The sequence below is a fragment of the Rana temporaria genome, chromosome 9, assembly GCF_905171775.1.
Source record: "Rana temporaria chromosome 9, aRanTem1.1, whole genome shotgun sequence".
Taxonomy (NCBI): domain Eukaryota; kingdom Metazoa; phylum Chordata; class Amphibia; order Anura; family Ranidae; genus Rana; species Rana temporaria.
The window spans coordinates 45,139,952-45,154,655 of record NC_053497.1 but is presented as its reverse complement, the minus strand read 5'-3'; the positions used below and the strand labels follow the sequence as shown (position 1 = coordinate 45,154,655).

Here is a 14,704-nt window from a genome sequence, read left to right as displayed (position 1 = left end):
GACCCAGAAAGAGAAACTGACCATAGCGTAATATTGTCTAATTCTTAGTTTATTATTCAAATAAAAAATATTGCAGTTACATTTAAAGGTTAAAATTTGCGCATAAAATGAGAAGCCAGCCGGCTACAAAAAAACTCCCGTCCTCCTAGCGAGACAGCGTGGCGACGTCCGCACGTACCCTCCTCCAGTTTGTCATACGTGATGTTGTCAATGGGGAACAACGTCACGTATGACAAAACGCCTCTTCATGGGGGTACGTGCTGATGTCGCCATGCTGTCTCGCTAGGAGGACGGGAGTTTGTTTTGTAGCCGCCTGGCTACACATGCCTGGCTTGCTTTCCATCTGATAAGCAAGTTTTCTATATGGTGGTGGTGCACTTTGTGAAAAAATCACTGGTGTCTACACTAGATGAATTCATCTCACCATTCCAAACATTAGAACAAGTCATATTTTCTCCAATCAATTACCGGTAACCTGATTTTGTACTTTGGACTAAAACTAGCATGGCTTCTCTTATTTTTCTGTGTATATCTCACATGAAGCTGCTGCTTTATATGGACTGTATTTTGTATTTTTTCATTTATTCTTTTTATTAGCGCAGTTTTTTCCCCCTTCATATTTTTCCTTGCATAGGTCCTTTATCACAGCTTATTCTGTTTGATGTAATATTTGTATTTTAACCTACATGTTATCTTCTTGATCATTGGCACTTGTATGGTATAATCCAAAATCCTTAAAGTGGATGTAAACCCATATGTTAGGTCACCTGTGGCCAGGTGACAAGTGCACCCCATTGGGGTCAGGGATGCACCACAGGGTAGTGAACCCTATAGCCGACTGCTGCTATCAGAGAGGAAGCGTGAGCCCAAGATTCCCCAGGGCACAGAGTCTAAGACCCAGCTTTGAGTTCACCAGAGCCTCTGGTGGTGAGGATGGCCTTCGCCGCAGCTGGATCCAGGTCGCGACCCCTGAGGTCCCCAAAGTCACGCTCCGCAGGGAGAGAGGGGAAGCAGGACAAGCGATAGTGATGGGTAAGCCGAGGTCGGGGCAACTGGCAGACAAGGGTAAACAAGGAACAGGCCAAGGGTCAGGGAAACGGGCAATCAGGAGAAGTCAGAGGCGAGCCAAGGTCGGTACACAGGAAGGTAAACGTAACACACTGCAAACAGGAACAAGCTACAAGCAAAGGTTGAACAGCAAAGCAGACTAGCAGTGCAGTGGTTAATATAGGCTTCCTGGGGTGGAGCCATACAGGGAGGAAGGTGATAAAAGACAGCCAGAAAGAGGGTCAGGACTCTAATGAACAGATGAGACAGGTAAGCTGCCAGACTTTATTGCATATCCATGACACCATTGATGTCACAATGTAGAAAATAAGATTTCCTATCATCTGTGCCCAGTCTTGCCACACAGAGTTAATCCAGCGCTGAGCAACCCTCTTTTATTGTTCAGTGAAAATTAACAGACTTCCAGATAAAAACCTGTCTAAATAAAAAGTCCTTTCCATCCCCTTGCTTCGTTATTCGTCATTAAAAATACGAGCACCGCCATGTTTATTCAGCTCTTACTTATTGTCCTGTCCTTTTGCAGAACCGGCCAAAGAACTCCAGGCTCAGTTTGAACACAGTGGTAAGTAGTATGGTTCTACGTAGCGCTACCGTTTTTTTTCGGACATTTTCCAGCTGTCACCTTTGCTGAGTAAAAGGACTTTTATAACTATTCATCAGTGGGTATCTATACATATCGGAACAATAGATAATTTTGCAGGGTTCCTGGTACTGGTATCTGTTGAAGCAGAGGATCTCGACACAGAAAACTTGAGTACACAAACAAGGCGTTAAGAATGTATCTCATTATTTAAAGGGGTTGTAAAGGTACAATTTTTTTTCCTAAACAGCTTCCTTTACCTTAGTGCAGTCCTCCTTCACTTACCTCATCCTTCGATTTTGCTTTTAAATGTCCTTATTTCTTCTGAGAAATCCTCACTTCCTGTTCTGTCTGTAACTCCACGCAGTAATGCGAGGCTTTCTCCCTGGTGTGGAGTGTCGTGCTCGCCCCCTCCCTTGGACTACCGGAGAGTCAGGACACTCTCCATGTTGCAGATAGAGAAAGGAGCTGTGTGTTAGTGGGCGTTTCTCAGATGAAATAAGGACATTTAAAAGCAAAATCGAAGGATGAGGTACTGTATTTATCGGCGTATACCGCACACTTTTTTCCCCTTAAAATCAGGGGGAAATCGTGGGTGCGCGATATACGCCGATACCCTGCCGATCCCCGCTATCTCCGACATTGTCCGAGTCGAGTGTACTGCGCACTCGGCTAGGCTCGGCCACGCTCGGCTCCGCCCGCAGCCACACGAGAGGAGCCGAGTGAAGCCGAGAGAAGCCGAGTGCGCAGGAAATCCGGCTCTACACAGCGCGCCAAATTCGAACACACGATGCTGCAACCCTTCGACGGACCCCACCGCAGACGGACACCCACAAGGCTCGACGGACCCCGCCGCAGACGGACACCCACAAGGCCACAGACGGACCCCGCGCAAGGCCGCAGACGGACGTCGGACAAGGCCGCCGATGGATGCCGGGAAAGACAGCAGACAGACCCTGCGCAAGGCTGGACGGACCCGCGCAAGGCCGCAGACGGACGCCGGACAAGGCCGCCGATGGACGCCGGGCAAGACATCCCTAAACTTCCCTCCTCAGCTTGGGGTGCGCGCTATACGCCGGTATATGCCGATAAATACGGTAAGTGGAGGACTGCACTAAGGTAAAGGAAGCTATTTAGGGAAAATTGTACCTTTACAACCCCTTTAAAGAGTTAAGAATGCTTTAGGGTTGGTTATTTTGAGGGATACTCTGTGCAAGTGCTGCTGGGAGGGTTGGCGTGAGGGTGTTTTTAAAGGTTAGTAGTACAATTACTTGGAAGTATGGTGTGAGGGTTACTCGGAAGGTTAGTAGTAGAATTATTGGGAAGATTAATATAAATATATTTTATATACATAAATATTTCCTTAGCTTATACTGTATAGCTCTGGCACGATTTCATCTCTCTTTAGAATGTAACAACCAGCACAATACTTTCATGAACTGGCTAAAGTGCTTGTCATCTTGGTTTGCAAGTTTTAACAGTCTGCTTTTCTGTTTCTTTTAGGTTTGTCACAGATGAAGGTTAGTATTTTCTTTTATAATGGAAATAAGTGTGTCAGACAACAAATTATTAAAAAAAAAAGAAAAAAAAAGGCGCTTATATTACAAAGGTTCCACTATGCTTACATATTGGAAAATAACAATTTACTAAGGCTACTTTCACACTGAGGCTATTGGCAAGCCTAAAAGGCTAAAAATAGCACCTGTAAAGCGCCTGAAAAACGCCCCGCCCTGCCACCCCAGTGTGGAGCGGTGTGCGATGTCCGATGAAAACAGTCCGCGGACCGTTTTCATCGGACATGTCTGCTGGGATCATTTGGTCTGATGTGTGTACACACCATCAGACCAAATTCCCCGCGGACAGAATACGCGGTGACGACGCGGTGACGATAACGCGACGACGTGCGCGACCCAGGAAGTTCAATGCTTCCACGCATGCGTCGAATCACTCATTTCGGGCCAGCGGACATGTCCGATGAGTTGTACTAACCATCGGACATGTCCGACGGACAGCTTTCCAGCGGACATGTTTCTTAGCATGCTAAGAAACTTTTGTCCGCTGGAAACCTGTCCGCTAGGCCGGAAAATTGTCCGGTGGGCCCTACACACGGTCGGACATGTCCGCGGAAACTGGTCCACGGACCAGTTTCAGCGGACATGTTCGGTCGTGTGTACGAGGCCTAAGTGGTTATAAACCCTTACATATACACAAGTGACTGACCTCAGGTGATACACATCGAAGAAACAAATCCTCCTACATAAATTGTATCTGTCTATCTGCAGTCTTCTGATCTCTACAGCTGTTCAAAGTTCAACATCTATAGAGAGTTTTAAAAAAAAGGGGGGATGGAGAGCTAAAGTTACACTCTGCAGAGCTCAGTGAGGAGAGTTCTAATAGCTGATTGGAGGGAAGAGACACACTCCCCTTCACACAGAAACAGCTGAGGCTGTCAATCTGACAGAGATCCCTCCCCTTTCACCTTTTTCTTTTTGGTGTCAGGAAAAATTGTCACAAGTAGCAGAGGAACAAAGCAGCAGACAGAACTGACACTTAGTGCTCTTAATTGAGACAAGTACACACTATAGAGGGATATGCTTTGTTCATATTTCATGTCTAAAATGTACAACCACTTTAATTAACCAAAGGTTGCAGAAGGGATTGGAGAAAGTTAGTTTATATATAAAACTCCTTTAAGGTTGTCTTCTTTTTTTTTACAGCATGCAGGTAGTGAAGGAGAGCTTTTTCAATCCACAACCTCTCTGCAGTCTGCTGACAGTATATGCACTCTGGAGTCCTGTATCCTGGAAGATACAGGTGAAGGTGAAGGTTGTGAGGAAAGTTTGGAGGACTCGTCCTTCTGTTTGCCAGACGATGTTCTATCTGGAAGCCTCTCCATCACTGATGAGATAATGGAGCTACTCAACCAGAGAGGTCTCCGGGCTGATCCTATAAGCATTGAGCCTACATCTACAGCCTCAGAAAAGGCAACTACAGAGGATAGGGAGGAGGTACATTTGTTTAGTAGAATTTCTTGTTAATTGTTATATCATGTATTCATGAGTTACTCATTAGCTGAATAAATACAAACTGGAGAAAAGGAAAACTGAATCTGTTCCTCATAGCAACTAATCAAATTTTAGGTGTAATTTTCCTACAACAGGCTTAGAATATGAAGAGAGTCTGATTTCAACACTTTTTTTATTTATGTATAAACCATATAATTGTATTTACACAACTCTCAACCTGTGAAGATTTAGTGAAGGATAATGAGGAAAAGTGTATATGCCGCCCTTCTTATACAATTCTCTGCACAGGGGCCCAGATTCACGTAGAATCGCGGCGGCGTAACGTATCGTAGATACGTTACACCGCCGCAAGTTTTCATCGCAAGTGCCTGATTCACAAAGCACTTGCATGAAAACTTATGCCGCCGGCCTCCGGCGTAAGCCCGCGTAATTCAAAGGGGCGTGTGCCATTTAAATTAGGCACGCTCCCGCGCTGGACCTACTGCGCATGCTCCGTTTTGAAATTCCCGCCATGCTTTGCGCGAAGTGACGTCATTTTTTCGAGCGGCGATGTGCGTAGCGTACTTTCGTATTCCCGGACGTCTTACGCAAGAACAAAAAATTTTCAAATTTCGACGCGGGAACGACGGCCATACTTTATACAGCACATATGTGGGCTGTGTAAAGTTAGGCAGCAAAAACGACGACTAACTTTGCGACGGGAAACTAGACTAGCAGTGACGTAGCGAACGTGAAAAACCGTTGTGGATCGCCGTAACTACTAATTTGCATACCCGACGCTGGTTTACGACGCAAACTCCCCCCAGCGGCGGCCGAGGTATTGCATCCTAAGATCCGACAGTGTAATTCAATTACACCTGTCGGATCTTAGGGCTAACTATGCGTAACTGATTCTATGAATCAGTCGCATAGTTAGGAAGACCCTAAAACAGAGATACGACGGCGTATCAGGAGATACGCCGTCGTATCTCTTTTGTGAATCTGGGCCAATATTCTCATTCAGTGCTCTATTGTGTGAGATCCTTTAAAGAAGTTGTTCTCAACCTTTCTAGTGCCGTGACCCCTTGATAACATTTTCCAAGTTGTGGGGACCCCCCCTAACAGTAAAATTGTTTTCGTAGCATGGGTTGTCAGCACCCAAGGCAAGACGAGTAATTCAAGCCTCTAACCCTTGGACATTTAGCGCTCCCTGAGTCCCTTCAACTCGTACAGTATTAAAACCCCTTATGGTACATTTTAGGATGTTCCACTCTTTCTTTGTTCTCCTTTCTTTCCATCTCTCTCTATCCTAATTTCTTTTTTTTTTCCCATCCCTCTCTCTAGATGTTTTTCTTGTTCTCTTATTTTTTTCTCTGCCTTTTTCTTTGTTCTTTCCCCTCTTCCTCTCCCTTACATGTATTCTCTATTTTTATTCCTTCCCTTACTCCTTGTTGGGGGGAGTTAGAATGAGTGGCAATGCTGGGGGGAGTTCTGATCAGCCAACTTAGGTGCTCTTGATCAAGGTCATCTGCTGATCTGAGAACCATAGCTGGGACTTTTAATGGCAACTATAATCACAGGTAGTTTTACTCACTGTGTCTCCGACTTTGTGGTGTCTCGTAGCAGTGACACCTATGCCGAAATCTGGAGAAAGGGTCTCCTCCAGCCCCTCCCACTTCACAATCCTCACCATTCAACTGACCTCTAGTCTCTGCCCCCCAGCCATGCCATGAACTGAATGGGCGCCTGCGAAGAGGCTGAGTGGGTGGCTGCGGGTTCCGGGAACAGCCCAGCTGGGTGGCCAAAGGCTCCAGGGACAGCCCTGCTGAGCGGCTGCAAAAAGGATTCGGTGACCCCTGGCGAATCATCATTCGACCCTCGACCCCCCCAGGATGAGAACCACTGCTTTAAAGCAAATGCATCACACTGTAAATTCAGATTTGAAATACCGTCTGTATAAGGGAGATTCTTCAATTTGTTATGACATCTATCATATGGAGAGTAAGTGAGGGAAAATCTTCCTTATGCAGACACAGACAGAAATAAAATCCTTTCTTACTCTACTAGAAAAAAAAATTGTTTGGTGTTTATGTCCCCAACCTAGTTCCCCCCTACTCCCCTGACTGACAACCCATCAAATAGGAAGTAGGAAGATCTCCCATATGGGAACACAGACAACAATTTAAAAATACCACGTAATCTAATTTATCTCTGTTCTTTTTCCCCCCACAATCCTCATTCTATCCAAAACAAAAAAAAAAAAAATGTGTCTGGAATTGAATTGAATTGAATTGAATTGAAGTAGATTATTTTCTGACTATTCTGAGCAGTTGTTTAACTCAGTACACTTTGTAGGGGTAGCCTTCTGCTGGTAATCAGGTCCTGTACTAGATGCCCCTTTTGGTGCCCATGTGTATAATGCTTTTTATAGTTTAGTAAATATTAAAGGTACCTTCTATAATAAAGAGGCTTTGTAAATCTTGACAACATTTTTGTCTCCTTTCTGCTAGGAGTCTACAGTCTGTGAAATCAGTCATCTGGAGTCTGTAGAGAGCCTTGGTGAGACTGAGAGGATTGGTTTTACTTCCCTTGATGATACGCAGGATGTTTTTTCCAGTGGTGACTTGGCAGTCTCTGACTTGGTGGATGAGCTTAGGAATCAAGAACAATGTCCAGAGGTCCCTGAAGTTCCCTCATGCATTGGTTCTTCAGATGAGGACTTGCAGGAGAAAGAAAACAAGGAATCAAATGAAGACATATTGGAAGATCAAAAGAAAGAAGAGACTGGCCACAATACCAGTAAAAAGGATGCCTATAAAAAAGAACAGGATTCCGAGTGCCCTGGAGAAGGAACATTTGTATCTCCTGTACTCAAGGAGAAGGTTGAAGAACGGGGGGTGACTGTCAAAAATGATACAGAGAACCATAAGCAAGCTCCAGAAAAAAAAGACAGAAGCACAAAAGCTAAGCGAGACTCAACTCTGACCCCAGATGACCGGTTGCTGATTGAAAGGATCAAAAACTACTATGAAACAGCAGATGCAGGGGCATCATACCTCAGCAAAGAGGACAGCATTTCCTACATTCCCACTGGTGTAGTAAAAGACTCAATCTTAAGATTTAATTATATAATGCAGCAGGAGGTAAAGAAGGATCGAGAAAAGGTAATCTGCAGGACCAATGGCCTTATCCCAGAGGGCAGACAAGTAGGTTGTCATAGGAAGCCCCCATGTGTTGCAGCTAAAGAAACCGTAGTTGATCAAGAAAAAAAGTCTTCCACAGAGCAAGAATTGGAGTACAAGTCCTGTGCTGAAATACGTAAAGCTTGGAAAGAAAAGGAAAAACCAAATATGCCAGATACTGGACAGGTTTTGAAAAGAACTAAGTCTCAGAGGAAACAGCTGATCGAAAAAGGCGGAGAATTGGTTATCGTCGAGGAGTCTGATCTAGAACATGCAGGTCAACTGCCAAAAGAGGTTTCTTTAAAGAAGGAAACAGGGAAAGAGAAGCAGAAAAATAATGTTGAAGAAAATATAGGCAATCAGGAGGGTCATGTTAAAACAGAACTCGCCAGCTTCACAAGTGACACCAATAAAGCCACTTGCTGCCCTCCGGGTATGAGCTTATATGAGACAGATGACCTATGCCTAATTGAGAACTCAGAGAAAATAATTAATAAGGTGCAGCTGCTTGCTAAAATGTACGGTGAAAAAATTGGCAGGATGAAGACGCAGAAGAAGAATGGAGAATACAAAAGGACAACAACTCAGAACAAGGCAATCATGAAGACCCTTCCACAGGTTCTGGAAGAGCAAATGGGCGAAAGACACAAAACAGGTGAGAACAGCATAGGACTCTTATTACATTTTCTATAGAGAAAAGAAAATCTTATGTATAGCTTATTAAAACCAAATCTTTGTGAAGATTATACACAATTCAAAGTTAATATATAAAGGACAGAGTGTAGGAAACAGCTCCATACACCAGGACCGTACTGCCCCTTCAAAGAGGTTACAGGTATAACTGCTATGTGATGCTAAGATTTAGACTGAAACAATGTTAATAAAAACCTCAGGCCCCGTACACAGAAACTCGATGGGAGACGTATTCTGCCGAGAAAACCGGTTGTGTGTACACTTTTCACAGAGGAAACCGACGAGGATCTCGTTGGGCCAAAAAGAGAACATGTTCTCTATTTCCTCGTTAGTCAATGGGAAAAGTTGGCTCACTGAGATCCTCGGCGGCTTCACAAGGAACTCGATGAGCAAAACTATGTGTTTTGCCCGTCGAGTTTCTCGGACGTGTGTACGGGGCCTCAGAAAGTGAGAAAATATATTTAAGTGTGTGCCAATGGTTCCTGAATTTCTGTTAAGCTGAACTGCATACGTACCAACACCTGGTTGAGCCCTTTCGTGGGTCACCACCTTGGTATCCTGCATTGATCAAACCTCAAAAGCCAAAAGAAAGTCGAGGTATGTTTGGTGGAGGATATTTGGGCACAGGTTTGTCTGGTGCCAAAAACATATGTACATTTTAGTCAAAGTATCCATGCTATAGTTTATCATCAACCTACCACTTCAGCTGGCATTCCCCCTAGCCTTATCTCTTAATTTAACCTCTAAAATTTTCTTCCTAACATTTCAAGCAAATCTTTTACCCATTTCAAAATGATAAAAATGAAATGCCCTGGCTAATTGAAGATTTCACAAGATGGCCATTATTATCTTATTATGTTATCACTACACAAAACCCCTCCTTGATATACATCTTTAAATTCCTATGTTACAGGCGTATGCTTTTCCCTGACTTTTGGTACAGCCCCCACCCAGCTGCCTCTTGATGCATTCAACCCTGAAAATTATCCCCATACAGTTAACCTAACCCTAAGGCCCCGTACACACGACCGGATCCATTTTCAGGGGACAGATCCGGTCGTGTGTAGGCCCGAGCGGACAATTGTCCGGCGGATCGGACAGTTTCCAGCGGACCAAAATTGGTTAGCATGCTAACCAATCTGTCCGCTGGAAACCTGTCCGTCGGACGTGTTCGGTCGTCTGTACAGACTCACCGGACACGTCCGACCGACCGCCATCCCTCGCATGCGTCGTACTGATTCGACGCATGCGTGGAAGCTTTGACCTTCCAGGGCCGCCCACGTCGCTGCGTCATTGTCGCGGCGACGGCGCGGCCACACCCCGCGTATTGTTTACACGCGGATTTCTGTCTGATGGTGTGTACAACCATCAGACAGAAATCCGGCAGCGGACGCAGCGGATCTGTCCGTTGAAAACGGTCCGGTGGACCGTTTTCAGCAGATAGATCCGATGGTGTGTACGGGGCCTAACACCTAACTTTATTCAACAGCAAATGTCCGATGGAGCCTACACACGGTCGGAATTTCCGTCCAAAAGCTCACATTGAACATTTGTTGCCGGAAATTCCGACCGTGTGTACGCGGCATAACTCTTATTTCTAAAACCTTGACCCGTAGACTAACTTTACTCCTAATATGTAATTGTGAAAAATTGCCTTTTACCTGAACTATCATGCCAATACTAACTTTACGAACTAAAAAGAATCAGCACTCGCATATAACAGTGTTACGATATTCTAGCGCTGAAGTCAAAACCTTGACACTTGACTTAATTACCTCATAACATATAACCATGAAAAATGTACTTGCACTGAAACTATTATGCTAATACTAACCTTATGAACTGCAAGTACCAGCACCCGCATATAATAGTGTTGCAACATTCTAGCACTCAAGTTTCATCTCCTAAAATACTAGGAAATGTTTGACATTAAATATTAATGGGATAATAAATGGAAGGCTTCACGCACTTACTTTTCCAAAACTATGTCATATTGGGCTTAGCTGTGGTGTTTGCAATCCCTAATTGATTCTCATTAGGAATATACTGGAAAAGCAACATAGGCCAGCTTACAGCTCTGTTTGGTATAAAGCCCAGCTTAATATGTGGGGAAAACTGGAGGAACAACCATTATTTCTGGGGCAGGGTCTCCCTTTTGATACAAAAGGTTAAAAGCCCAAACCACAGAGTGCCATCATACAAGCAAAAATGAGATGATAAGATGATAATTTATACACAAGCATTTGGTTAGGAAGTGCCATGTTGTATATGTCCGTTTGGGGCATTTTCCATTTTCTTCCTGCCCAAGAAACAAAACAGAAAGAGAGAAGAAATCTCTCCATGTGAGGAAAAATTCCTTTTTGTGCCGCCTACACACGATCGGAAATTCTGACAAGAAAACTGTGGATTTTTTTCCGACTGAATTTTGGCTCAAACTTGTGTTGCATACACACAGTCACACAAAATTCCGACCGTCAATAACGCAGTGACACACAACACTAAAACGAGCCAAGCATGCGTTGAATTGATTCCAAGCATGCTTGTGTTTTTGCACATTGGAATTGCCAACAACTTTTCCAGCTCTCAAATTTTTGCTGGCGGAAATTCTGACAGGAAAAGTCCGATGGGGCCTACTCACGGTCGGAATTTCCGACCAAAAGCTCACATCAAACTTTTCTTGTCAGAAATTCCGATCGTGTGTGTTCAGCATTAGACAGTTGTCACTGGAATAGGTATCCCCCTTAGAAGATTTCCCCTCACCTCCTGTTCTAGTGACAACCTCGAAATTCTGGATAAAAGCCTGATAGGAGATTTAATATTTCCACACTCTATCCAAAACAAAATCAATATGAGTTTACATACACTTTGGGAACACGTTGCAATTGATTTTAGCTTCCTCGCAAGAGTCTTTTTCCCAGCTGTAATATTTCACCAATCTGAATATGTTTTTATTTTTTTGTCACCTAGAACCTCAGATGTATGGGCATCTAACGATCCGAGAAACTTTACTTCATATTAATTGTATTCAAGAAAATGGACTTTCACTTCCTGCAGTTCGTGAGAATTCTTCAGATCTGAACAAAATGGAGTCTCTAATGGTTCAGCTACCATTAAAGGAACAGGTGCCGCTCTCAAAGTCACCAGATATACATCTAGCGGTCATTGAACTAGAAGAAACATTACCTGAAGAAACTAAGGAAATGCAAGATTCCTCTGTTAATGCGTTCAGACCCATAGAGGGACCACTAGTCATTGATGATTTTGTTCCCGAACTGGTACCAGCACCTGTTTGTCTGCTAGAGCATGTCACAGAAAATGAAGTTTCTGAATTGAAATCTTGTCCTTCAGAACATGAAAATTTCACTGAAACTTGTGTTGAATGTACAGACCGCGAAGAAACCAGTATTTTAGAAATGAATGGATCTGAAAAACTTAGGTTGTCAGAAGGCCAAAAGACAATTCATGGTGAACCAGAAAGTAATACCACAGAAGATCAGAAATTAGAAGGAGCGGGGGAACTTGAATTAATAACATCAATTAATTGTGAGATATATCCTAAGGAACCCACTACAATATTAGGTGAAAGCTGTGATATGTACCAGAAGAATGTTGAGGTCTCAAACATAACAGAGCTTCCTGATGTACCGGAAGTCATTGCCCGTGATAGGACACAAGAATCAAACTTACCTGAGCCAATAAATAGTAAATGTGCGACTGTACCACATTGTATAAGAAAAGAAATGACCAAATTCCAGTCACCCATAGAAGTTCGGCAAAACGGCTCCCATTCAAGCTCTGATGACAATTTTGTTGGCTCCCATGATACATCTGGCAGCACACCATCTGAATCAAGGGTTCCAAGAAGCAGAGGTATCTCCCCAGCTGTTAAGGATGTCATGCAAAGACTTCAGCTTGACTCTACAATTTCGGTTCCGTCTCAGCAAAATGCAAACAGTACAAAGAAATTAAGTATGGCAACTCGATCCTCATCCTTCAAGAGTAATACTTCAACTGCCAAAGAATTCCAAGGGATGCTGCAGCCACATATTAAAAAACAGCAGAAAGTTGTGTCAAATCCTGGCCTCTTCTCCCCAACAACTTTGCAAAGAAAATTATCAAGAGCAGTGGCCTTGTCCAAGAACATTCCACAGTCTCAACCGTCATTTACCAAGAGAAGTCCGATGACAAAGGCTAGAAGTGCAGAAACAGAAACACAGCCTTCACTTACAAAGTTTCAATGTTCTGTTCGTAGTCCATCACCATATAGAAATTCATTATATTCTGGTCTACCTTTGAGTGATACCAAACCTAAAGGCACTACAAACAAAGCATGGGTGGATAGCAAAAAGGAGGGAGACATGAATGAGTGTGATTCCAAAATGACACAAGAAGGTTCTCCCAAGCCATTCCTTCGTCATTCCGCCACTCAAAAGGCAATCCCTGGGAATAAAGTATTAGATGGGCCGGTCTGTATATACCCAGGTTCTGCTGTCCTTATAGCAGTCCCTTGTCCTACATCAATGAAACAAACTCCAACATCCACAGCTTCTGAACCAAATTCACGGGTCCAATCACCACTAACACTACGTTCTAGAATGTTTTCTCCTCCCCCTAATCAAAATGCAACGGGTCCAAAGCCTTCCCGCATACCCTCTTTCTCTGGCAGCAGAGCTTGTGCATTTACTCCTCTTTCATTTAGTAGCCTGGAGAGGTCTTCTTCTTCCTCAGCCAATTCTACTCCAACTTGCACAAGTCCCCCTGCTCAACCATGGTCGCCTGGATTCTCATTCCATACTAGAAAACCTTGTGAAAACAATGTACCCACTGTTGCAGACCATTGTGTCAGCCCAAGTGCCTTTAGTCCAACAACTGCACCAAGCGAAGAAAGCAAATTCTGGTGCGAAAACAAATCACCCCCATGTCTGGCTTCAGAAGAGGGTCCACTTAGCCCTGGGATTGGTACTCATGAGCTAACCAGTATCCACTGGCCTGATGTTCAGGAGCTGCGCACAAAGTATGGACCCTTCAAGACGCAGAAATCGATCACTCATGAAAAGAAGTATGATCTGAGGTCACCAATTCCATTTAGACAATGCCAGTCCCTGGATGAAGCACCAAATTTATTCTCCAAAATTGCATCTCCATTAATGTTAGCACCCTCACATTCTCCAACCACAGAACATAATGAAACAGTAAAACCATGTGAGAGTATGGAGAAATGGGACTGTGCTGACACAAAGGACAAAACCACTTTAAAGGCAAGTTACTCCACCACTGTTAACATACAGATTGGTGGTAGTGGTAGAATAGCCTCTTTCAGCAATGCTCAGGTGAGTCTTATACACCCCTTGTTGCAAGCACCAGAATATCCCACCTCGCGGAAGATCAACATTAATGGAAGCACCTTAGAAAATAAAATGAATCTGTGAATTGTAGGACAAAATACGGACGAGATGCATATGTCAATGCCAACTTTCCAAACTATGCTGTAAACTGAGGATTTAAAGTTGAAAAAAAAAAACGAATTCTCAGAACAGAACAATAATATATGCCAAAGATAAGACACAGCAGTATGTCCAAGTGCACTTTTTTCTATGTAGAACTTGATGACAATGTGCCAATATGGCCAACACCATGATTGTTAGCCAAAATTTCAGTAGTTATAGGTTCATTGATATTGCACTTACCATGAACAATTTGCACCAAAGACACAACAGTCAATGTATTTTTAATGTAAGATATACTGAAAAAAAAAAAACATAGTTTGATCAACTGTAAAAAAAAAAAAAATACAATACAAAAAACCTCCGTCCGCTTCAGATTGAGGCCTTAATGCTTCAGAATAAGGCTATGATGAAATAGGCTTGGGCTTTACCACATCTGTGTTGCCATACAGGACACTGATATGATAGGCAACTTTTGCAGAACAGTGTTTGATAAAATTTAGTTGGTCATGTACTGCCATCACAACCTTTGCCACTCTCTTCCTGTCTCTTGTATTCATCCCCCATGTCAAGCACACCCTGCCCTGAAGGATTCAGCATTAAATCAAGACGCTAGCCTCTCCACGGTTTCTTCTAGGGCACTGTTGTTATCACTAGAGTTTGAAGGCTCTCTTATTTGATGGTTATTAAGCAATTGGGGAAGCATCAGTATTAAAACTGTGGACCAAAAGT

General features: G+C 43.5%; 1 protein-coding gene across 2 annotated transcripts in view; it reads left to right on the top strand.

Moving 5' to 3' along the window:
• Positions 1-14,318, top strand: part of PLEKHG2 (pleckstrin homology and RhoGEF domain containing G2) — a 164,643-nt gene extending 150,325 nt beyond the window's left edge. For both annotated transcript variants that reach the window (XM_040323358.1, XM_040323357.1), the window contains 5 exons: positions 1,592-1,630; positions 3,152-3,168; positions 4,366-4,656; positions 7,164-8,490; positions 11,496-14,318. In XM_040323358.1, coding sequence (XP_040179292.1) covers positions 1,592-1,630; positions 3,152-3,168; positions 4,366-4,656; positions 7,164-8,490; positions 11,496-13,957 — 4,136 coding nt within the window. In that variant the 3' untranslated portion in view covers positions 13,958-14,318. The remainder of the gene's footprint in view (positions 1-1,591; positions 1,631-3,151; positions 3,169-4,365; positions 4,657-7,163; positions 8,491-11,495) is intronic.
• The last annotated feature ends 386 nt before the right edge of the window (positions 14,319-14,704 follow it).